Source organism: Vicugna pacos, chromosome 6 (assembly GCF_048564905.1).
Source record: "Vicugna pacos chromosome 6, VicPac4, whole genome shotgun sequence".
Lineage (NCBI taxonomy): Eukaryota > Metazoa > Chordata > Mammalia > Artiodactyla > Camelidae > Vicugna > Vicugna pacos.
In genome coordinates, this window is record NC_132992.1 from 43,711,923 (window position 1) to 43,738,401 (window position 26,479).

The window sequence follows — 26,479 nt, forward strand, 5'->3', positions numbered from 1 at the left end:
AAACTCAAACATTTGGTGTTTTTTTTATTATTTATTTTGTTAAGTTAACCAAAAATAAACACTAGAGCATAATTAAATATTGACTGCCACCCATTCCCTCTTCCTCTCTTTCCTTTGCCTTTCATGCTATAAAAAGATAAAGAAAGGAATATTGGTAATTTTTACCAATATATCTTTATTTATAAATAGATATTATCTATCACAGCAATGTATTTATTATTGATCACTGTGTATATTATGTTTTATGGAGAAGCTGTTGTTTATTTTAATCACTGATTTGCATATTTGTCAAGCTCTCTGGCCCAGTAATATTCATTTTCATTTTATGTTATAATCTTTGTGACCATAAACTTTCGAATTACTGTCTTGCAGTTCTTTCTTTGCGAGGGAATAATTAGGTTTATTTGTTTGTTTGTTTGTTTAATGGAAGTACCAGCAATTGAACCCAGAACCTCGTGCATGCTAGGCATGCACTCTACCCCTGAGCTATACCCTCTCCCCACTGTCTTACAGTTCTGAAAGGAAACTTCTTTTTACCATAATCTTTTAAAATAAAATGTTTATTTTGAAATATTTTTAGATTTATAGAAATGCTTCAAAAATAGCACAACGCAAAATTCCCATAAACCTTTCACCTAGTTTCAATTCTCATGAAGTTTGGAAAAAACTCATACTTGAAAAGAAAATAAATCATAACATTTAGAGTTTCATTTTTCAAGAAAAGTAGGAAACATGCTTAACATTATTATAGTGACTGTAAATTTTTATTAATTTTTTCCCCTGCCAATTTGTTAATTTGCTCTCCTGTCTGTCATACAATTGTTTGCCTGTGCATTTTTTCCAGTCCATCTTGCTGAAATATATTGTTGATATTTGATCTATTCTAATAACTTTTCTTATTATAAAAATTTTACTTTTTGAAACTATAGATAACTTTGAAAAGTACAGATAAGCAGGAAGGGAAAACAATCACACCCACAAATCCTTTGTCTTTTTTTTTCAATGCGTATTATATCATTATACTACTTGGTAACCTAACTTTTCACTTTGATTTTATATTTTGTCAAATATTCTTATATTTTTATAATTGGCTATATTAAGATTTATTGAACTCATCTGCTATTTGGAAGGGTGTTTATGTTTTTTCTTTTCTTTTGCTATGGGGAACATTTTTGTAGCTAAATTTTTATGTATGTCTATGTTTATTTCCTTAGGGAAAATTCCCAGAAGTGGAAATGCTGAATCAAAGAATATAAACATTTTAAATAAGTATATGTTTTCAAATTACCTTCTTAGAAAAATTGTACACAGAAGTGTTATTTGAGATTTCATTCAAGGGAGCTTTCAATGAATAAAATGCTAAGGAATTTAGGCTTTATTTTCTAGGCAGTGGGATCTCCAGAGACATTTTAGTTTTCTATATTACTATAGAAAGTATATTCTTGAGGAAGTTTTCTGGGCAGCACTGCATAAAGTGAATGCAGTAATATAAGTAATATACATAGAAGGCTGAGGAAATAATTGAGAACCTAATATAATAGTTCAGACAAGAAATAATGAGCATCTAAACAGGAAGATAATACAGCAATAGATATGAAAGCTAAGCTATTTAAAAGCTATTTTAAAAAAAAACACTTTAGGATATGTAACGTATAGTAAAAAGCACAAATGTTAAGTAAAAAATTTGATGAATTTTTACCTACGTATGTAGTCATGTAAGCAGCACCCAGAAGCAGAAATCCAGAGGGCTCCTCCCTGTCTCTTCCTAGCCAGAATTCCTTGCCAAGAATAATCACTATGTTTACTTCTAAAACCATAGGTTATTTTGCATGTTTCTAAACTTCATATAAAAGGAATCATTTTATGTGCTCTTTTGTGTTTGACTGTTCAGGCAGTATTATTTATTGCCAGTATGTTAGAGTATATTGTAATGATTATCTGTGATTTATCGTTTTCATTGTTCCATTGTATGAAAATAGCAGGTATTAGAAATTTAGATTGTCTATTTTTGATTTCTTGTGAATGAAATACTATGGGTGTTCTTTACATGTCTTTTGGTGGGCATGAGCCATTCACTGCTTTTGGTACATATACAGGTATATACACAAGAAAAGAATAGCTATCATAGACTCAGCTTTAGTAGGTAATACTAAACTTTTTCCAAGACTTGTACCAGTTTACACCAGAATGTAAGAGCTGCACTAGTGTGAGAGGTAACATTTGATATCATTATTTATTTTAATTTCTATCATTTTAATGGATATGTGTCATATTTCATTAGGCTTTAATTTGTGTTTTCTTAATCAGTAATGATGTTGAGCACCTTCTCATGTATCTGTGTTGGCCATTTTGGTAACCTCCCTTGTGAAATGTCTGTTAGGCTTTTGTCTAATATTAAATTTATTTGCCTAGGAGCTTTTTTGTTGTTGATTTATATATTTTGGATATAAATACTTATATAGTCTGGGACTTACATTTTTATACTCTTAATACTGTGTTTTGTTAATAAAAGTTCTTAATTTTAATGAAGTAAAATTTATCATTTTCCCCCTATGTTTAAGGTGTTTTGTGTTCTGTTTAAGAAACCCTTGCTTTCCCGCAGTGATGAACACATTCTTCTATGCTCTCTTCTAGAAACTTGATTATTTTAGCTTTCACGTTTAAGTCTTCATTGATTTCAAATTAATTTTGGTGTGATCAAGGTTCATTGTTTTCTTTATATGAATGTCCGGTTGACTAGACCCAGTATCATGTATTAAAAAGCTCATCTTATTTCCTCCTGCCACCCATGAATTGTAGTGTATCAGGTGCTGTATGTGTGTGGCTCTGTTTCTGGACTCTGTCCTGGTTCTATTGGTGTAATTTTCTAATGCTTTACTAATACTGTATTAGGTCTTAATTCCTACATTATAGTAAGTCTTGAGTTGTCATAATGTAAAGATCTAGTTTTTTGGTTGTTCTTCAGTATTTCCTTAGCTATTCTTTGATCCTTTGTTCAGCTTGTTATTTCCCATAAAAATAATCTGCTAGTATTTTGATAGGGATTGCATGAACTTTAAAGATCAATTAGAGGAAGGTTAGCTTCATAGCAATATTGAGTCTTACAAACCATTGACCTTTTCATGAAAACTGTTAATTTTTCTTTATATATTACTTTAGCTGCATCCCACTAGTTTTTGATATGTTGTATTTATATACCTTAAAATATTTGTTATTTTCTATATGTGATTTCTTATTTCATCCATGAATCATTTAGAGGTGTGTGCTTAGTACTTAAACCTTAGGAGATTGGACATTATCTTTCTGTCATTGAGTTAGAATTTAATTCTGTGGTGGCAAGAAAACGTAAGCTATATGCTATCAACCTTAGAAATCTGTTGATAGTTTCCCATGGCCCTTTTTGTTAGATGACCTATTTACTCTAAAATATTGTCTATTCTGCAGTTGTTCAGTGTAATGTTGTTCTATATGTATTATTTAGGCTAAGTAAGTTTATTATGTTTTTTCAATTCTTTATTCTTGCTTATTGTATCAGGTTCTGAGGAAGATGTTTAAAGTATCAAATAATTATGATGAATTTTTCTTCCTTTAATTCTGTTAACTTTTGTCTTATTTACTTTGAAGCCATTTTGTTAGGTTCTTAAATCTTTAGGATTACTGTATCTTCCTATTCAATAGACTGTTTTATCATTATGAAATGATTCTTTTTATCTTTTTTATAATACTTCTTGCCTTGAATTCTGCTTAAGTATCTGAATGTCCTGACCTTTTTAATTCTTGCTTTCAACTTGTTTCCTCCAACATTTTCTTATGAAATATTTCCAACATATGGCAGGTTGTAAGAATTTTACAGTGAATATCTATTTACTCACCACCTGCTAAGCTTAATTTATTACCTTGTTTGTGTACTCTCCATCCTTTCCTCTGTCCATCAATTCATCTCACTCAGTACATTTCAGGTAAATCCAGGCATCAGTACATTGGGCTCTAATTTCTTCAGCATAGCATATCATTAGCTAGAGTTAAATGTTTTTACAGTCTTTTCTTATGATTTAAAATTTACAGACACCAAAAATGTACAAACACTAAGTGTTCATTTTCTAAGTTTTGACAAATGCATGCAGCTGTGTAACCACCACCACAATCAACATACAGAACATTACTGTCACTCCAGAAGTTTGCCTCATGCTCTTTTCAGCTAATCCATGCTCCCACCCTTCCCCACTAGCAATCACTAATCTGATGTCTTTACATCAATAATTAGTTTTACTTTTTCTAGAAAGTTATACTTGAGATCACAATATGTCTAAGATAATTACATTTTTTTTGTGTCGTATATTTTTGTGTGGGTAAGAAATGTGTCTTCTCCTAAGCTTGCATCTGGCTACTAAATACTAAGGTTTTTTTCTTAAGATTTTCTTTGTCTTTTTGAAGTAGGTCTAGGATTTCTGTTTTTTCTTTCTCTGTACTAATTTCTGCAGGTTATGCTGTTAGAATGATGGCTGCATTTCAGCATATCATTCCTAAATCTCATAGTTTTGCCACCTTATGATACCAAACACTGAAATTATTTACCTAAAAATTAGTCTTCACCAGCATTGCAACTAATTCTTTTCAAAATCTAATAGACTATATTAAGTAGAAAATACCACTTTCTTCAATATGTTGTTATTCAGTATAATAGTAAACCTATCCTGATTTTCCAGAAGAAGTAGTGTTCTTCCAATAGCAAGTTAGGCAAGATTGCAAGGAGTGTGAATTTAAGCCATGAACTCATTATGAACACATTTGATACTTAGAAGTCTTTAAATATTGGGGAACCTGTATTATAACATTTTGGTGTGAAAGCATCTTTACTCTAAAGACAGGACTTTATGAAGGGTTTTGTTATCAGTTATAAATTTATGATTTATAAATCCCTAAATTTTATAGTAATATTGAGAACTACTTGATAGTTTCATAAACTGCCATTTGAGCATAAAAATTCAAATTGTTATCGTTTTATTTCTTCAGTACATCTGTGATTTCATGCAGAAACTTTTCAGTTAACATTTTGGTGGGTTATATTTATGCTAAATTTTATCTTCAAAAACAAGTACATGCAACCAAATAGCTAGTAAAATTATTTGCCTTGCTTACACAAGTATTGCAGGAAGAACATAAAGATATGCAAATATATCATTCACCACGAAGTATTTGTATTTAGTCTAAAGTATCAGGACACTTTAAAATAAAACTTGTATGTTTTACATCAAGGACTCTACTCTTTTGAAAATGACTCTGTGGCTGTGCTTGTACATTTGCCTACAGGTTGGCTTGATTAATTGCTACTTGACTCATCTATCATAATACCAAGCCCAGGGATCACAAAAGATCAGATTCCCAAACCATCTTCCAGATTTAATTTAAATATCTAAGATTGATACTTTGAAATAATTCAGGGGAAGATGGTTTTTATTGTTACTAATGGCCTGTTTTCAGTATAATAATCCCTTGAAAAAAATTCCAAAGTTATGTATTAACTCATCATTAATATTATTCAGTCCCTCATGGTAAAAAGTTGTAATAATCTTATAAGTAGGTAAAAGTATATAATAAAATATACTTTAAATTATAATTTATCTGGAAACTTTCAGTGAATATATCTGTAGATCATAAATGTATTAATAGAATTTCATGAGTGTTATTTTGGTTTAGTCAGCATTAAAAATTGAGTTTTTCACCATTAATATGTTTACTTTTTATGTATAATTTTTATTTCAGGTAAAATTTACATACACAAATGAAATACAGAAATATTAAATCAGCAAGTTTTGAGAAATACTTACACCCACATGGCCACACTCCTACAAGGATATAGAACATTTCCGTAACCGAGGAAAGTCCCCTCATTTATTTCCCTTCTGTAACAGACATGCCTGCCCCATGCAAACAGCTTTTCTGTTTTTACACAGATTGATTTTGCTTATTCTAGAACTTCATACAGGTGGACTATACAGTGACAGCAAAATATTTGTGATATTCATCTATGTTGCTCTTTATATCAGTAGTTCTTTCCTTTTTGTTGACAAGTAATTTTCATTTTGAATCGTTTTCCTAAAGTTGAATAATGTATTTTAGCCTGCTTGCTTGCTTGCTTTCTCCCACTCTCCATTTCTTTCTGTTTCTCTTTCTTTCCTCTCTCTCTTCCTCTTTTCTAATATACATCTGCTATTGTTGAGTTCAGTTCTCATTTATATCTGTATTTCTCCCTCATTTTGTAAGAATATAGTCACTAGGTATAGATGGATGTGGTTTATAAGATGAATATAAGGAGCCCTGAGGTTTCTCCTATAATCTGTATTCCTCTTTACCCCACTGTATAGTAGTAACCCTGCTTCCCCTTGATAGTTAGGATTAGTTACCCCAGCGCATACAGTGACCTCCTTCCTTACATGCTGATTCAGAGGCATGGGGAGCCCTAAGCAGCCAGGGTTTTAACAACTTGAACTTCCAGTTTAATAGAATTTTTGTTGTATCACTAGGTGGAAGTTTTTCTCCCTTTGAAACTAAGACCTCTGGATTAGCAGAATCTCAGTTTGCAGAGATGGGAAACAAAAATTTTTCTGTTGGATCACTAGGGGTAATGGTGAATGAAGCCACCCCCCCATCACCACCCCATGATTCCTGGACCTGCGAATGTTGGCTGTGGATGAAAAAGCACCACATATTGGACTGCTTTAGAGCATATACATTCTCATGGAGAACCTTGTCTTAGCCCCACAAATTGCCGCATACCTGGCACTATAACCAAGTCTTCAGAAATTCATCCCACTGTTTTATCAAGCCAGCTTCATCATGATGATGGGGAACATGGTAAGATCAGTGTTCATGAGTTCATTGCCACATTTCATTTGCTGTGAAGTGAATTCCTTGATCAGAACAATGATGTGTGGAATCTCATGGTGGTGTATCAGGCATTCTGTAAGTTTGTAGATGGCTGTTTTTGCATAAACATTGCATTCAGGGGAGGCAGATCCATATCCAGAGGAAGCATTTATTCCAGTAAGAACAGTAAAGACAGTTTTAGTAAGAAAGTAAAAGGATAAAAGGTTGTGATCCAAGAATAGAGTTTCAGAGTTAAGGATTAAAGAGAACTAAAAACAAGATATTGGTTGGGGATATTGTTTGAAAGTAAATTTTATTAGAATAAATGGGGCAAGAAATTGTGAGGGTAGTGTTACATGGGTGATTCTTGCTTTTGTCAAGAATATTGACAATACAATTTTTTTAAATGTGAGAAAGTAACCTTGGTTGTCAGATCAAAGAGGTATAGATGAGTAGCAAGTTATCCAAATCTGTGCTTTCAAACTGTCAGTAGTGAAAGACCAGTTATTTTAAAAGTATTTTTCCAATGTGTTATGGACCACTACTTTTATAACATAAAAATGACTTACGAAAAAATGAAATGAAAAAATATACAGACATGCATAATTCAAGCATACATTTTTTAATTGATTCAACAGCCATAAAAATTGCTCTGTGGAAGTCCTATAAAATTTTTAATTGCTTCTTTTGAATTTTAATACGTTTCATGGTAGTATCAGTTTCGGACCACTACTAGCCCAAGGACCACACACTCTGAATGATTAACAGAAACTTCAAAAGTAAAAAGGTTGTTTAATGAAGAATTAGTGGACTGGAAATGACAGTTGGAAACCAGGAAAAATATAAGGCCTTTTTTCCTTCCTCTGAAGTAACAGTGTATGAAAGAAGGAGTATGCTCTACTAGAGAGGGTTCAGACAGAAATGTCACTGGAAGTGAAGTGATTTTTTAATTGAGCTGAAGAATTAAAAGGATTAAGCTTAAGAACATGTGGAAGTATCTAGGCAATGAAAAACTACTTCCAAAGGCCATGGACATCAAAAGTACAAGAAGGGTAGGTAAGAGAAAGAGCTAAACCAGGAGAGAATTAGAGTTTTAGTTGACTTCAGGGAGTTGAATATAATATAGACTGTTTTTCACTGAGGTTGTTCTTAAGTTAATCACTTCTAAATGGTTTGGATGGTGTTCCTGGCCTTGCATGTGTATATCAGTACAGCAATTTCTAGAACATTTAAATATTTTTTCAAAATAGGTATAAATGATTGAATTCATTGTACAACCAGGAAGTGTCCTGAAAAATGACCCAAGTTTCCAAACTGTTTGTAGCAGTAGTCAGTAAATCAGTCCACAAGCATTTACTGATTTCCTGAGGAGAACACTAGTTATATTTATGTAATCAAAGATAATTTGAGTTTTATCTCTCACAAAGAATGACTTTTCAACTTGTTGATACTTTGATTTATCAAACAATATTTTAGTTTTTTTCCTGTTGTAATCTTAGAAGTTGGAGTGACTTCTGTTAGGATTTAACAGTGTTTGGGCAACACACGTTATACAACAAGAAAATTAAGAATGAGCACTTGAGTAATTGACAGCTCTATTGAGATTACAACATTTATAATAGCAAACAAACAAAGCTTGCAAACCAAGAAAAGGCATCTGTGATTCCAGGAATGCAATAACTGAAAAAGAACTTAATAAACTATTAAACTGTGGCTGTCATCCAGTGACTACTAATACTATTTCCTGAACTCTGCTTTGTGTTTTGCAATAGTACACGAATCATCTCCTTTTGTGCAATAACTGCCAACTTAACATTTAGGTTATACTATTGTTTGTTTATGGATTTTGAGAAAATCCATTGAAGTTTACTTAAGAACCAATTCATTACAATGGTATTATTTACTGAATTTTGTTTTTCTGACCATTAGCTAACTACAGGGTTCAGCATTACATGGTTATATCTGTACAGAAAGGATCACAGTACCACATCCTAGCAGTGGCATTAGCAAGAAAAGTAAAGTTACCGACTTAGAAATAAATGCCTTTGCAGCGCTGAAGAGATTATAGAAGTTGAATAAGCTAGATCACATTTCTTTTATGTAGTAATTTTATAATGATCTTTAGTTTAATTATTTCAGTTATAAGATATTGTTATATATTATAATAATTTCTGATTATTCCTGTTAAACTACAGAAATGCAATACTTTTCTGATACAATTTTTAACAAAACAACAATTCAAAATAGTTCTAGGTATTTTATTATTGAAATTGAAGAAGAACTGTTATTAACTTTGAATTGTAACTTTTAATTTAACTACTAGAATTGTAATCGCAAATCTGTTTAAGATTTTAGGTGATTATCCTAAATGTCTGGAAACTACCAAACAAGTTTTCTTAAATTTCATATTTCTAATTCAACTTGATGTGTTAAGTAAGTGTAACTATGAATCCATATACATAATAAATATTGCTATAACTAATGATACATACATTACATTTGAGATATAATAGCTTCGGTGTTAGATTGTCATTTTCTTATTAGACCTGGAGGTTACACCAGCAGATTAAAATCCTGAGAAGCTCATGGAAGGGATGCCTCTTTCCAGAACAGCAGAGACTACTGAAATCAAGGGACTGTGTGGCTTTTCTTTTTCTTCCTTCTTCATTTTTGTGGCAACCTGTTTAGATTACTTCCTTGTATTCATCATCCTACCCTTCCCTTCTTTAACCCCTAGGGAACAATGTACCATAATACACAGCTGGTTAGAATACACAGAGAACTGGGATGCTACGGAAGAGAGATCAGAGAGGGGTAGATTAAATGGACAAGTGATAAGTTCATTTTGGCTTACTCTTTTTTTCAGGGAAGCATTACTTGCATTTTTAATCTCTTTTAACTTCTTATGTTATTAGCAGTTTGAATGTTAGTAATCATTTCTAGATGTGTTCTAATTAAAACCAAGAAAAAGTGGTTTCATAACCCTCCACTTTGTTAGACTCAGTAATCACATTTGGTAGGTCAGCAGTCTCTAGTTAGTAGAAGCTAAGTAAATAACACTATTACTAATTTACTTTTAATTTACTCATGATTTAGTAATTAATATCATTTACATATTATTGCAAAAGTTGGGAAATTTCTACTAAGGAAGTGTTTAGAAATTTGTGTACATAAATTCATTTTCTGTTAACTATTCTAGAAAATCACAGGTATTAAAAAAAGATATATTGAAAGTTATAGAAAATTGGAAGGGAAAAAGTTTTGTTGTGTGTTAAGTCAGTTTGAAATAAATGAAAACATGCCATTCCAGTCAATTTCTTTACTGCAGGAATCTTTTCCTTAATAGGGAAAAATTGCTTTTGATCCCTTGAAAAGCAATAGAGTCATCTTGTTGTGGCAGTTGTTACCAATCTTGTCATCCCTTAAGTGGTAATTATAAAATTGGGGGAAATATGTGAAAAACAGGCTGTACAGGAATGCACAAAGGTGAGCTCAGTGATTTCCCTGGTATTATTCCTGGAGGCACTCTTGCTGACTCAGAAAGGTAGAACTCAGGCAGAGCAGTGGTCTTGCTGCACTGAAGAATTCAAGTCCAGATATTTGAAACATCTGAAACTTGCAGGAGATGATATTAGATGAGAGGAAACTATGCCCATATGTTTGGGGGAGACTGAAGGGGAAACACCAGATAGCTGTGTGGTAATTCACCTTCAATCCTAGTCCAGGAATTTTGTAATTCATGCCCAGGGTTTGCATGCAAGTGGTTTAGAAGCACTGCCACAGTGCTGTGAGTTAAATAAGGAAATTGGAGTTCTGGTATAACCAAAGAAGAGAGACATTACTGAGAACCTTGGGCATTCAGTTGATTCTTCCTTAGGTTAAGGACCAAGCCCGAATGCAGTGTTGTTTAACAGAACATTCTACAATAATGGAAATTTTTTCTGCATTGTTTGGTTTGGCTGCCATGAGCTGTATGTTGTTCTTGAGCATTTGAAATGTGGCTAGTGCAAAAAAAATTTTTTATTTTAATTAATATACAGTTAAGCTTTAATTGCCACATGTGCCTTCTGGCTGCAGTATCAGAGCAGCTCTAGTTTGAGTCAGGCCCTAGGATTAAGTCCAAACTGGGATAGATTATTCTGATAAGTGCAGAGGAATCCAGCAATAACTTAACTCACTGCTGAAGGAAGAAGTCACATTCTTCAAAGAAAGACAACATAATATAGGTACCTTAGAATGAACCACCCCCAATGACCAGCATATAATTAAAAATACTAGAAGCAGGAAAATGTGACACCCAGTCTAGAGAAAATTATAATCAATAGAAACAAATATTGAAATACCTCAGTATGTTAGAAATGCAGAAAAGTACTTTGAAGAAGCCATTCTAAGTTTCTTCAAAGACTTAAAGGAAAGATTATCCCAATGAGTAAACTGACGGGGAATATCAGCAAGGAAACTACAACCCTAGAAATCATGAAACTAAAATTTTAACATTTGATGTGAAAAATTCAGTCATCAAGCTTAATAACAGTTTAAAGGCTGTGCAATAAAAGATTACTGAACTTGAAGGCAAATCAGTAGAATTTATCCAACTTGAAGAAGAGAGGAAGAATTGAAAATAAGAGTATATCCTCAGTGATCTGTGGGATAGTATCAAGCAGCCTAACAATGTTTGATTTCCAAATATTTAGGGATATTCTAGGTATCTTATTCTTGATTTGTCATTTAGCTCCCTTGCAAGCATAAATACACTCTCTGATTTCAATCTTTTCAAATTTATTGTGACATATTTTAAGGTCCAGCGTATGGTAATTTTTACTGTTCCATTGAGAAGAATGTGTATTCTACATTGGTTGATTGTTTTATAAATTTCAGTTAGGCCAAAGTGAGTGAAAATTCAGTGCTTGTACAATGTTAATGATTTTGTCTAGAGTTTTTATCAGTTACAGAAAGAACCAGTTATGACTGCTAAATAGTGTAAAGGAACGAAAATAGAGCACTCGTACTACCTGATTTCAGGACTTACTCTAAAATTAGAGTCACATAAAGAGTAGGTTTAGTTTTATAAGAAACTGCCAAACTGTTTTCCAAAGTGCCTGTAGATTTTGAATTCCCACCAGCAATCAGTGAAGGTTCCTGTTGCCCTACATCCTTGCCAGCATTTGGTCTTTTCAAGGTTTTGAATTTTAGACATTTTAGCAGGTATGCAGTAGTATCTCACTGATTCAGTAATTAAGACTTTGTGCATATACAAATCAATGGAACAGTATAGAGAGCCCTGAAATAGATCTTATATATAATTCCTTAGTTTTTTAAAAATAGCTTCTTGAGATTGATATGCCAATTATACACTTACAGTTACAATTCAGTATTTTTATTGTATTCACAGAGTTATGCATTCTCACAATTTTAGAATATTTTATCAGCCCAAAAGAAACCTTTTACCATTACTAGTCATTCCCATTCATTTCCCCAAAACACCCTTCCACCAGCCCTGGTAACTATTAATCTACTATCTGGCTCCATAGGTTTATCTTCTGGACATTTATGTAATGGAATCATGCAATATATGGCCTTTTTTGACTAACTTCTTTCACTTTGTATAAGACATTTAAAGTTCATCCATGTGGTAGCATGTATTAGTAGTTTTATTGCTAAATTCATCTTTTTTGAATTGCCAAAAATTAATGTAGATATACTATATTTTGTTTATTCACTTGTGAGTTGATGGGCATTTAAGTTATTTCTACTTTGTATGTATTACAAGTAATTCTACTATGAACATTCATTTACAAGTGTTTGTGTGGACGTGTATTTTCATTCTCTTGGTTATACACCTGGGAGTGGAATTTCTGGATCATATAGCAACTCTGTATTAAACATTTTGATGATCAAATTTGTCTTTTTTGTGACTGGCTTATTTCACTTACTTCACTTAGCATAATGTCCTCAATGCTGTGGAGTGTGTCAGAATTTCCTTCCTTTTTAAGATTTAGTAATATTCTATTCTGTGTATATGCCATGTTATGTCTATCTGTTCATCCATCAGTGAACACTTGGGTTGCTTCTACTTTTTGGCTATTGCGAATAATGCTCTGAACATAGTGTACAAATATATCTTGAGGTTCTGCTTTCAGTTCTTTTGTGTATTTACCCACAAGTGGAATTGCTAGATCATTTGGTAACTCTGTTTTTAATTTTTTTTGGAGAAATTGCCATACTGTTCTCCATAGCGACCACATCATTTTACATTCGCACCAGCAGTGCACAAGGCTTCCGATTTTTCCATATACTTACTGACACTTGTTATTTTCTGGGGTTTTTTTGTTTATTTGTTTATTTTATAATAACCATCCTAAGAGGTGTGAGATAGTGTGGTTTTGATCTGTATTTGCATAATGATTAGTAAAGATGAATATCTTTTCATATGTTTATTGGCCATTTGTAAATCTTCTTTGGAAAATGTCTATTCAAGTTCTTTGCCTGCTTTTTAATAGTTTTTTTGTTTTTGAGTTATAGGAGTTCTTGTTGTATTGTAGATATTAAACTCTTAAGTAGATATATGATTTACAGATATTTTCATCTGTTCCATTGGATGCCGTTTCAATCTGTTGATTGTGTTCTTTGATGGACAAAAGTTCTTTATTTTGATGTGGTCCAAGGTTTCTGTTTTGTCTTTTGTTGCCTGTGCCTTTGGTGTCATAGCCAGGAAGTCAGTGCGAAATCCAATGTCATGAAATTTTTCCCTTGTATTTTCTTCTTGGAGTTGTATAGTTGCATAGTTTTACCTCTTACATTTATTTACATTATTATTTTTGATCCATTTTGAGTTATTTTTTGTGTATGTTGTAATGTAGCAGTCCAGCTTCACTATTTTGCATGTGGCTGTCCAGTTTTCCCAGCACCATTTCTTGAAAAGACTGTCCTTTCCTCCACTGAATGGTCTTGGCACCCTTGGGAAAAAAATTTGATTATATGTACAAGGGTTTATTTCTGGGCTTTCTAATATATTCCATTAGCCTCCACGCCTGTTTTTGTGCTAGTACCATACTCTTTGGTTATTGTAGCATTGTAATAAGTTTTGAAATCAGGAAGTGTAAAACTTCTATATTATTGTTTCATTTTCTTGGTGGATTAACCATTTTATCATATATGTCTTTATTTGTATTTTGTACCAAGTTTTAACAAAGTCTGTTTTACTTGATATTAACATAGCCACCCTGGCTCTCTTTAGACTATTATTTGCATGGAGTGTCTTTTTCCATTCTTTCACGTTCAACCTATGCATGTCTTTACATCTAAAGTTAGTCTTTTGTAGACAGCATGTATTTGGATTCTGTTTTTTTAATCCACTCTGCCAATCTGTGTCTTTTGATTGAGGAATTTAGTCTAGTTACATTTAAAGTAAGTACTAATAAAGAAGGACTTATTATTGGCATTGTGTTCCTTGCCCTACTGCCTTCCTTTGTTTTCAGTTGTTTTTTTATAGTGCTGTGTTTTGATTCCCTTCTGATTTCCTTTTGTGTATATTCTCTAAATATATTCTGCGTGGTTACCATAACCACCTGTCTTAAACTGCTAACTTTAATCACATAAAAAACTGTACTCCTTTACAGCTCTACCTCTCCACTTTGTTATTGTTGTCACAGATTATATCTTTATATAATATATACTCATTAACATAGATCTGTTATTATTTTATGCTTTTGTCTCTAAATCTTATAAAAGAATAAAAAGTGGGATTATAAACCAACATTATAATAATAAAGCCTTTTATATTTGTCTGTATTCTTACCTTTACTGGATAACTTTTATGTTTTCATATGGCTTTTAGCTACTGTCTAGTGTCCTTCAACCTAAAGGACTCCCTTTAGCATTTTTTTAGAGCAGGTTTAATGTTAATGGGCTGTCTCAGGTTTTATTTATCTGGGAATGTCTTAATTTTGCCCTCATTTTTGTAGGATATTTTTGCCAGATAAGAATGGAATTCTCATTTGACAGAGTTTTTTATTTGTTTGTTTGTTTGTTTCATTCAACAGTTTAAATACAGCCTGCAAGATTTCTCCTGAGAAATCCACCAACAATTTTATTGAGGATTCCTTGTATATGAAGAGTTGCTTTACTCTTGCTATTTCAAGATTCTCTGTCTTTGATTTTCAACAGTTTGATTTAAATGTATCTCATTATGGATCTTTTTAGAATTATTATACTTAGTTGAGTTTAGTTGAGTTAGTTGAGTTTCTGGAATTTTATACCCTGTTTCCTCAAATTTGGGAAGGCTTCAACCATTTTCTGTAGATAAGCTCTTTTCTCTCTTCACTTTCTATGAATCCCACACTGTGTATACCAGTCCACTTGATAGAAGCATAAGTGTCTTAGGCTCTACTCAGTTTTCTTTATTATTTTCTCATTCTTGCTTCTCAGGTTCAGTAATTTCAAATTCTCTTTGTTCAGGTTCACAGATTCTTTCTGCTTGTTTGAGTTTGTTGTTGAACCTTCCTCCTGACCCCCTCCCCAATAAATTTTTCCATTCAGATATTGTGCTTACCAGCCACAAATTTCTGTTCTGTTACTTTGTTGATATCCTCATCTTGTTTGTATATCATTTTCCTGATACTGTTTAGTTTTCTGTTCATGTTCTCCTTTAGCTCATTGATTATACATAAGACAGTTGTTCACAGTCTTTGTCCAGTAAATTTGAGGCTTGCGTTTCTTTAGGGTTGGTTTCTGGGGATTTATTTTGTTTCTATAGATAAACCATGTTTCCCTGTTTCTTTGTATGCCTTCTGATTTTTGTGTTGAAAATTGGTCAACGGAAATAATATCCACATCTCTCAATCTTTGTAGGCTGATTCCGAGCAGGAAAAGACTTTCACTCATCAGCCTAGTGTGATGGTTGAAGGTCTTCTTGGGCCTTTTCTGGAGCTGTGTCTTTCCTGGGCCTATGTGTGTGCTGTTTCCCCAGTTCTTTTGTATTCTCGTCTGCTTTTAAATGTCTCAGTGTCTCTTAAGAGTCTCATACCTGCTTCTTTTTAAGGCCTTAGATGTCTACTGTCCTCCTCTGCTAATAGTCTCTTGACTCCGTACACCACAGTTCTACGGTTCCCCCATAGCTCTTATCACTGCAGAATTCACTACTGCTTTCAGCAAACTCCAACCTAATATGCAAACTATGCCATGTTCCCATCAGTACTAAAAGTCAGGAAAGACAGAAACAAGTACCTTGGGCAGCCCCTAGACAAGCCAGAATGTTGGAAACAAGTTCCTCTCTTTAGTTTCATCCAAGGGAGGAACTGAAAATTGGGCAGCCTCCTCCCAATTGACATCACTATGATGTGCCATGGAGACAGTACAAGAAGGGCAAGTAAAAAATGCCACAAATTTTCCTACCAATTTGAGAGTGACAAATTGGTTGGAGAGCTAGTGCCTGGAGCTTATTAGCCTATCATCTTGCAGGCATCATTCTTCTCATTGCGACTTTGATCTACATTTCCCTAATGGCTAATGATGTTGACTGTCTTTTCTTGTGCTCTTTGGCCATTTGTATATGTTCTTTAGAGAAATGTCTATCCTGGCCCTTTGCCCATTATTTGGTTATGTTGTTATTCTTGTTTGTTACTGAGGAGTAAGAGTTCTTTATATATTAAAGATTCAAAGTTTTTTTTTAAAATTAGATATACCATTTGTGAAATAACTTCCCCATTATATGGGTAGTCTCTTCACTTCTTCATGATATCATATGCAACACAAAAGATTTTCTGTTTGATGAAGTCCCATTTATCTTTTTTCTTTTTCACTTGAAGGCTTATCCAATATCACTTAAGATTTACTGCTATTTTTCCCTAAAGTTTTATTTCTTATATTTAGATCTATGATCAATTTTAAGTTAATTTTTCTACATGCCTTAAGAAAGCTGTCTAATTTAATTCTTTTGCTTGTGACACTTCATTTTTGACCAAGGCATCAAGTCAGTCCATTGGGGAAAGGTATGCATTTACAGCAAATATTGGTGGAACAGCTGGGTATCAGTATAGAACTAAAAGGAGCCCTAACTCTTCCTTCTTGCCATACTCTAATATAAAGTCAAGGTGGATTATAGACCTAAACAAGAAAGCTTATTTATACCTCAAAGATGTTGTAAGAAACCACAGGAAAATATCTTTATTCCCTTGAGGATTTAAGGAAGGGCAAAAATAGCTCCAACCATAACCAAAAAAAAAAATTGATAAATTTGACTTTAACAAGTGTTAATTAAAAAGTAATACTCATCAAAGGCCAACTTTAAGAAAATGAAAAGATAAGCCATAGCTGAGGAGAAATTATTTGTAATTCATGTATCTGACACAGAACTTACATTAAGTATATTTAGATAATTCCCACAAACTAATAATAAAAGGAAACAACCCAAGACAAAAATGGACTGAAGCCTGGAAGAAAAATTTCGCAAATGTCCAATGAACACATGAAAAGGTTATTATAATTTGTGAACAGGGAAACACAGATTTAAATGTGATACCACATAACATGCACTGTGGCCTCTGAAATTAAAAAGACAGGAAATATTGGTGAGGATATGCAACAGCCGAAACTCTTCATTTAAAAGAAAACACTACCAATATTAATTTTTTTGTTTTATGTTCCTAAAAAGAACATTATGATTTTAGATACTGTGTTAGCCTGACGATATGCCATTAAAAGGTGAAAAATAATTGCCTAGGTGGTTTCCACAAATGTAGCATAAATTTTTTTGGATGTGAATGAACTGAGTTAAATGTAGTCATACTGTATGCTAACTAGTTCATATTCCATTCTGATCTTTGTTGAGTATTTCTTTACATCAGATTTATGTATTACTTAAAAAATTATCTGTATCTCCATTTATTCAAAGTTCAGATTTTAAAATGTCATCATGGTTAGCTTTTTCTGTTGTTCTAGCTATTTCGTTCTTTTTGCTATTTTCCTGTGTGTGCACTCTACATTTTATCGATCAACTGAGTTATTCTGCCTGAATTTGAATCCTACTTATTAGTTGTGTGACTTTAAAGAAGGTATTTTTTTATTCTCTGCTTCTGCTTCCTTCTCTGCCAAATGGTATAATTATCTAACCTACAGAGTCCTCATGAAGATTGACTGATTTAATACATGTAAAGTTCGTAGAACAGGGCTTGGCACATAATAATCTCTCCTATAAGAGTTGATTGACTATCATTAATAATATGTGTTGACCTTTATTTTGAAATGGAGATGCAAACCATGATTTTTCAAATGAGTAGCTTTTTTATGAATTTAGCTAACTAATAAACAGCATTATAAAAATATTTTAACAGCATAGCATACTAAATAAATACCTATACAGGTATATATGTTGATACCTGTTTAAATAATTGTTGTGTTTACTAATAACCCTTTTTCTTTGTAATTTAAAATGTTTCTTTAATCTTAGTTGTTTAAAATGAGTATAAATTACAGTATTCATTATTAAATCCTTTGTTACTTACTTTCATATGGTGTTTTTGAAATGTTATATGTAAGCATAATTAAGATAATATGTATGTATAAATACATAGAAACATGTCATTGCCTGGCATGTTGCCTGGTAAGTCCTGGTATATTGCCTAGTGAATCTTCAATAAGTATTTACTTAATAATTTATATTTTTGTGTGTGTGTGTTTGTGCATGTGTCGGCTATAGTCTATGCGTTTTCAGAGATTCACTCACATAATTATTGTTTTTCTTTTTTGATCTTCAGTATTTTTAAACCTCTGCGTATTGCATAAATTATTCATTTAACCAAGTTGTTGATATTTTGCCAGGGCTTTGAAGAAACAAGTTACCTGTTTGAGTTTGAAAACTCTTTATTCCAAGTTATTGTAATATTAGAAAAACATTCTAGTTACTATTTTTAAATCTAAAATGAAGTGATTTTTTTAAAAACTTCTAAATGAAAAGGAATAAAAACTTTATATGATTTATTTATATAATCCTAAGTGTTTCCAAACATCTGCAGTTCAAAGTACATCATTCACATTGACACCAAAGTTTAGTTTCTGTTTTGACTGGAAGAGCCTGGTATTATTTTTTTGTCTGCAAAGGAAAGAGTTGTATAGCATCCAAGTGGGAAGATGTTTGATTGTAATGCAATCAACATGATTTGTGACTGAAAGAAGATTGTACATGAGGAGAAGCAGCAGCTGTTAAAAACCTAGACAATATTAGAGAACTTTTTGTTAAAAACTAAAGACATGTTAATCTTTCAGAAAGTAAACATAAAGTAAAACAATTGTAACAGTATACTGTCTGCTTGATACAGTTCTTCAGTTTTCACAGTATGAATAAGAAGAAATTAACTGGTGAAAATCTTATAATAAATATGGGTCAAATTCATTTAAAAATTTTCCATATGTTTTATATGTTTAGTTCACCCATATTGTAGAATTAGTTTTGTTTGTTTTCTGAAGCGAATTTAATTCTTCTCTTCTTATTAGTGACCTTATAGAGCATAGAATCATGACCCCTGTGATATTTCCACCCTGCTACAACAACTATCCATCTTTCTAATCTATATACCCCACTTGTTTACTCCTCATATATTTTGCAGGAAATCACAGTTAATACATTTTTTTACCTATAAGTTTTATTGTATATCTCTAAAAGATGTGGACTGTTGTTTAAAACATGACTACAGTGCTATTCTCACATCCAACATATTAACAATTCTTTAATATTATGAAGTAGCCAGTTAGTTTTCAAATTCCAGTGATCTAATAAATATCCTAACTCTTCCTCTTTGTTTTGAATCTGTATCTAAATAAGAATCACACATTGCAAATGATTGAATTGATGCTTAAGACTCTTTTTAAAATTTATAGATTCACTTCTGTCTCTTTTTTTCCCTTGGAATTTGTTTTTTAAAGAAACTGAGTCCATTTTCTGTAGCATTTCCCAGTTTATTCATTGCATCTCTGTGGTATCATTTAATATGTTCCTGTCTTCTCTCTTCTACTGTAAGTGTGGTGATTTGCCCAGAGGCTTGGCCAGATTTAGATTAGTTTTTATTAGCATGACTATTATACAGGTAGTTTTTGTTGATTCATCTGGAAACATATCAGTTTGTGAAAGAACTATGTTGTTAACAGATCTCATTGCCTAGATGTCTTATCATATTGATAACTGTTGCTCAGATTGTCTTATCTTTAGGTTGTAGAGGAGTTTTTCAATTTGGTTCATGAGTCCTTTCTGAGTTTCTTTGGTATTTCTTCAGTTTTGGTAGTTAGTATAAAACTTCTGTCACAAATATATGTTCTTGGATCAGATTGTACATTTCTTGTCCTAGACTTGGGAGTCAGCCATATATCCAGGGAGTCCTTTATTTTTAGTAAGAAATGCTACTTGGAACCCACAGTCTGGACATGTGGGGTATTCATTGCCACTGAGTCTGTTTTTGTTTCTAGCCTTTTTCAGTGGGCAAAACTAGGAAATACACAAACACACAGACTTTTTTAAAATAAAACTTTGTATCTCCATACTGATACTTCCAATTCAAAATTTTAACTAAAGGGTTTTTTGGGTAACTTATTTTTCATCTGTGTCTTTTGTCTCATGGTGAGAATCTTAGTTCTCAAGAACACTGTAACAATATACAGATGGCATTTACTTACATTTAATTTGAATATTTAAAAATTTTAAAGTATAAAAGACATTTAAAGAAAAACTCCTAGGTCTTAATTCATGCATTAGAATTTTTAAGAACATTAGTGTTTGGCAGAATATGAACAGGGAAGATACTGTGTTATTAATTGTGTCAATTCAAATGAAGCTGTCTAAAATCATAGAAGAAATTATATATTATTTGATTTACAGGCACACTTCTTCCCTGGCATTTGTCTTTTTTCTTTTCATTCATTAAATTAGGTAGGTTCGTTAAACATTTGAAAGTGTGGCATTTTGGGACACTTTGCCACATTGAGTGGCCCCTGGACCTTATGTTCTGTCTCTCTTGTACTGCATGGCCTTGGAGACTGAGCCTGAGTATGCAATGTGGATAAATGTCCTTAGCACAAAAATAACTTCATTAAGCTATATTTATCTCTTTGGTTACACTATTTCATATAAAGGTTGTCCTTTGAGTACCTTTCTCCCACTCCCCCTCTTTTCAGAAAGAATGAAAGGAAGAGAAAATCTATGAGGATTAAAAAAATAAGAAGAAATCAAAAAAAAAAGAAACCTGGAGAATTACAAACATACAAGTTAACTAAGGGTGTAAGACCAGATCTAGCTCCCATAGGCTAGGAACTTGAGTTTTATTGCCCTTACAGGGACTGATGATAGGACCATTTGAGGTAGGAACGGAGTGGAGACCTTTGCATGTTTATCCAGAACCACAGAAAGATCAACTCTTTAATGTAAGGGAATCTAGGAAAAATAGACAACTCTCTGGTTCAGGAAAGGGGTAAGGAATTTTGTCTTGTTCATAACTGAGCAAAGGGAGAAAAATTATCTTGAGAAATAGAAGAGCTTGACACTAAATGAAATAATCATGGTGAGAATCCACAAACTAAGACATTAACATAAAAATCTGTCCTAGATAAATAAAAACTTTGGGTCACCCCACAGAAGCAAAAGCAAAACCAGTCTTCCACACACAGGTTAATACAAAACTTCTACCAAAAAAGGATTCTCCACCTTTCTACATACCACATAAGAAAACACTCCACTGTGAGACACAATTTAAAAAGGCCACCAACAATTTGAGATAATAAGAATATATGAAAGAGTATAAAATATGTTTTGAAACAGAAATCATTAAGACATATAAAAAAGAGCACTATAAAAAATATGGACAGAGTTGAAAAATACAAGGAAACATCTAGAAGTGAAAACTGTAGCTGTTGAAATTAAAAGGTAGGTGAACAGAGGAAGAGTGTAGATATAGCTGATGATAGAATCAGGAATCTCAGTTTACTAATGACAGATGCTCAGAATTCACACACATAGAAATTGAAAATACAAAACAGATTACAAGATATATAAAAAAATGAATAGATCCAATATATGACTCATAAGAGTTTCAAAATGGGAACTAGGTAACATTTCAAGATATAGTAGCTGTGAATTTTCCAGGTTTGAGAAGCACGGAAAATATCTAGAAGGTTGAAATAAATCTACCCCTTGATATACTGTAGAATTGAAGAACTCCAAAGGTAAACTATAGAAGATTTTAAAGCAACCATTGAGAAAAGACAAACCTATAAAAGAATGATTATTTGACAAGTGGCTTCACATCAGCAACAGTAGGTCCAGACTGCGATGGAACAGTATCTTCAAAGTGCTGAAGATAAAACTTTCATAACAGTTATATCTAGTAAAGAGTATAAGAACAAAATGATCACATTTTCAGGCAGACTATCTCACTAAAAGATCTTTTAAATGCTGTAACTCTGAAAATAGGTACTTGAACTCAGGAGGAAAGCTAAGATGAGGACTTCTACAAATTCTTACAAAAACAGAGAATTTCAAATAAACTGTTTCCAAAAATAAAATGAGAACACTCTGTTTTTTGAGGTTAATCCAGCCTTGATAGCAACTGGAAGGATAGCCCAAAAAAGGAAGAATATAGGTCAGTCTCACTTAGAAACATACCAATAATCTGATATATAAAGTCTGATATATAAAATCTGATATATAATAATCTGATATATTAAGATCTCAGGGCTCTTCTGATCTCATCTTCAATGCTTACTTCATTTCTGCTACACTCTTCTTCCTGTTAATATTCAAAAATGCCAGACAAGCTCCTCCTTCAGAGCCTTTGCAGTTTTTCCTTCTGCTTGAACCACTCCTTCCAAAGATCTAAAGACTTACTGCTTTATCTTCTTAGTGTCTTTATTAAGGTGTCTTTTTCTCAGTTTAAAATTTCTCCTATTTAAAGTTACAAGAGAGTTCCTTACCTACTCTTTTTACAATCCCTATATTTCTAATCTGTTTTTCTTCATAACATTTTCACCTATCATAACTGTGTATTTCATTTATTTATTTTATTATCTCTTTCCCCAACTAGAATATGAGTTCCATGGAGGCTGGGATTTTTAACTATTTTGTTAAATGCGTATCTCCCACCATTTATAATTATGCCTAGTACAGAGTAAGTGCTTAATAAATATTGGTTGAATGAAAATACACTTCAAAATAGGAGTTCATTGAGGAAGAAAACAATGGCAGTGAGATCAGAGAAGAAGAAATTTGTTATAAAGTTTTAATATTTTATATTTTAAAAATCTGAATTATAGCAAATTTCTTTTCATTTGGTAAATATTAGTGATCCGTACAGTAGTTTCTGTTATATTATTTCCTGTCTCATTCAGTATGTTTTAAATGACAATTGAATTTTAAAATTTACAAATAAACATATATAAAGACTAAATTGGTGACAATGTCAAGAAAATTTGAGATGTAAATTAATGGGTAGGATTTTTATCTACTTTATAAATATATGAAATCATAAAATGACAGTAAATACAGTGTAGCACTTGCTAATGAAAAAACAGTTGTATCTCATTGGTTCAAAATAAATTTCAAAATTAAAGTATGGTTAAAAAAACCAATACAAATTACAAGAAATTACACATAAATATGCAATTTGGGGAATACATTAGGCTTTCCAAGTATAACATTAAATGAAGAAATAATATAGGACTGAATAAATCCAAAGAAATCGTAAATGTAGTTAAATATAAATCACAAGCATGTATTTGACAAGAGTATTTACATATGGTTTTATTCAATTCAGAGTTATTTTTGGCTCACCACAGCTTGATTCTCAGGTCAGTGTTAATTTAGACCTCATGAAGAAATGAAAATAAACTCAACATTTATTCCTTGAGCAAGAGTGAATGAATTTTTGTGTGTGTATTATGTAGAAAGAAACAAGTTGTAAACGGACTATATACTTCAATTTTTAAGTGATTAAAAAAAGAAAGAAACAAGTTTTTATCCTTGGATCATTTCTAATTCACTTGGGGACTCAAAAATAGATGGTCAGACAGCTTGTGATCATTTCACTTTCTCTAGATAGACCCCTGATGTTTCTACCTTCAATCCTTTTCTCCTGTATTCTTCTTTTTCCTCTGTCAGCTTGTAAAATCATGTACGAAAAATTAGCCCAGCTTGGATGACATCTTCTCCATGAAACATTTTTACCTCTATACCCAAAATTACCTATCTCATCTTTGTGACTTTGTAGGTCATATTTAGTCATTCCATTTTAATACTTAATCATTTGTATTAAAATTAATTGAAAATGTAGAGGATGATTCTGGTGGAGAATATTTCTACTAGATTGTGATGCTTACATATATGTCTTATTCATTTTCATGCCCCATGATTTGTGTCTTCACTAAACACATTTATACTTTTACTGCATTTGTGACCAAATATTTTAATTGTTACAAGCTAAACAGGGACAAATACAGAGTTTAATATGTAAATCATGTGTCCTTCAATGAAGTCCAAATGATGCCATCTCACAAAGGTTTCACTCATGTAATTTTTAAAAATGTCTTAGGTACACAAACATCATTATATAATTTAAGTTAATATCAGGAGTTTGGTAAGTCTTTTTCTTGTAAAAGAATTTGTACATTACTCAAGGCTGCAGAATAATACAGAGGTCATTGGCAGAAATCAGCATTAGAGTAGTAAGAAACGCCAACTTGGATATGACTGCCTCTTGATTGTATCATAATAATGATCTTTAATTCATTATGAAAACTAACCATTTGTCAAGTAATCTGGAACTAATTTTGTCTAGATCTTGAATCAATATGTGTACTTACTGGTTGTTACTTAAATATCCTTATTTAACAATAGATAAATTAAGGAATGATGTTTAATTTTTCCTGAACAATGGGTTTAGTACTTTATTCTTTTGCAAATCACCCTTATCTTCATGGGGTTGATATGCAGGATATCAGCTTATATCATGTACAATTATTGTGTAAAATGTTTTATATATTCATATTAAGATCTTATATTCAAATGGCATGATATTTCAATTATTTTTTTCAACATAGATACTTCTGCTAGCCCATTTATGCTTTTATTTATCAATTCTTTATTATTTATATTTTCGTATATTACTGGTAGCTCAAAATGTCATTTCACATGTTTGTTGTCACTTATTTTACTTAAAAGTGAGGTTTAATCAAAACAGAAACTAAAAACACTTATTTCCTTAGTTGTTTCCAAGTCTTGTAGCACTCTGTGGCTATTACTTTTTTCTCTACTCAACTGCTTCGAAAATCTGGAAAATCTCACATACATACATTTTATGATAATTTTAATTTAAAAAAATTAATTAAAATATTTATCACAGAATATCATATTGTGGTTTATTTAGAACCCATTGTGATTTTTAGAAGTATGCTTTTATTCAGCCAGCAGATACATAATGAAAACCAATTGCTTAATAAAAAAATAATTTTAAATGTAGTTTGATCTTAATTTTTTAAAAAAAGAAGTATTTTTCTCATTTATGTTAGTACTTAGATTAATAAAAGTCAAACTGAAAATTGCAATTGGATTTGCCAGAGTAGTAAAAACAGTATTATTTTGCTCATATTTAACATCATTTTTAGCTTACTGTTCTTCTTGCAAAGGCTACCTTGTCTTTTAGAGAATACAGTGGTATTATTTACATTCATTCATGTGGCTTTGTGAAAAAAATGCTAGAACTCCTTTACTTAATGGGATTCTTCCCCTGTGGCAGTGCAAACGGCTAGAGCAGGAGCTTCATCATCTGAAAGAGCAGAACCAGACTTCAGCAAACAACATGAGACATCTGACTGCTGAAAACAATCAAGAACGTGCTCTGAAGGTAAATCTCCATTCCTTCTTGCAGGCAAATTAAGGTTGTAAGCCCTTGGTGCCAGCTTTCTGTGCTGCATATATCAGTTGTGTACATTTCAGCAGAAGTGAGCTGTGGTGTTTGCCAACAACCCCTTCTTTAAACACAGATACAGCACCCTTCTGTTATGGTATTATTTTATTTCGTGTATGTGTACATGAAAACAACATATTTTCTGAATTTCAAGTGGTAGTATATTAATAACTTTTGGTTCATGTTCATTCTGTTCCTGCTTCCAAAATATATTGCTACTTTTTGTAGTTAATAAAAAAGTGGCCACACTGAGAGAAAACAAATTAAATAATGAGCTTTTTCTTTGCATCAATATGAAATACAGTAATTTTCTAAATAACTTGTAATATTAGTAACCTATAGAACTGATACTCCTCGAAAGATAGTGACTATATATGGGACTTGAAAGAGTACTTAAAATGTTACTTATAACAAAAGAAGAAAGAAAGAAAGTATATTCTACTGAAACTTGAAGCTAGTGAAGTGTACATTTCATAATAAGTTCTGTCTTATTTTGATATATAGATCCAGTAATCATGAAAAAGGACATTATTTCAGTTCTACTAATTATCGTTTTTTTCTTAAGATACTTTCCATTCCCTTTTACTATCTTTGCCCCAGTTCCTGGCATAGTGCCTGTGACATAATAGTGGTCCCTACCCTCAAGGTGCTTACCCCCAAGGAATTTATAATCA

At 32.1% G+C, this 26,479-nt stretch overlaps 1 protein-coding gene across 6 annotated transcripts in view; it reads left to right on the forward strand.

The window, feature by feature from the left end:
- The window catches only part of MIPOL1 (mirror-image polydactyly 1), a 250,717-nt gene that overhangs the window by 91,695 nt on the left and 132,543 nt on the right, over positions 1-26,479 (forward strand). For all 6 annotated transcript variants that reach the window (XM_015246561.2, XM_072962951.1, XM_072962950.1 and 3 more), the window contains one exon: positions 25,635-25,742. In XM_015246561.2, the coding sequence (XP_015102047.1) occupies positions 25,635-25,742 (108 nt within the window). The remainder of the gene's footprint in view (positions 1-25,634; positions 25,743-26,479) is intronic.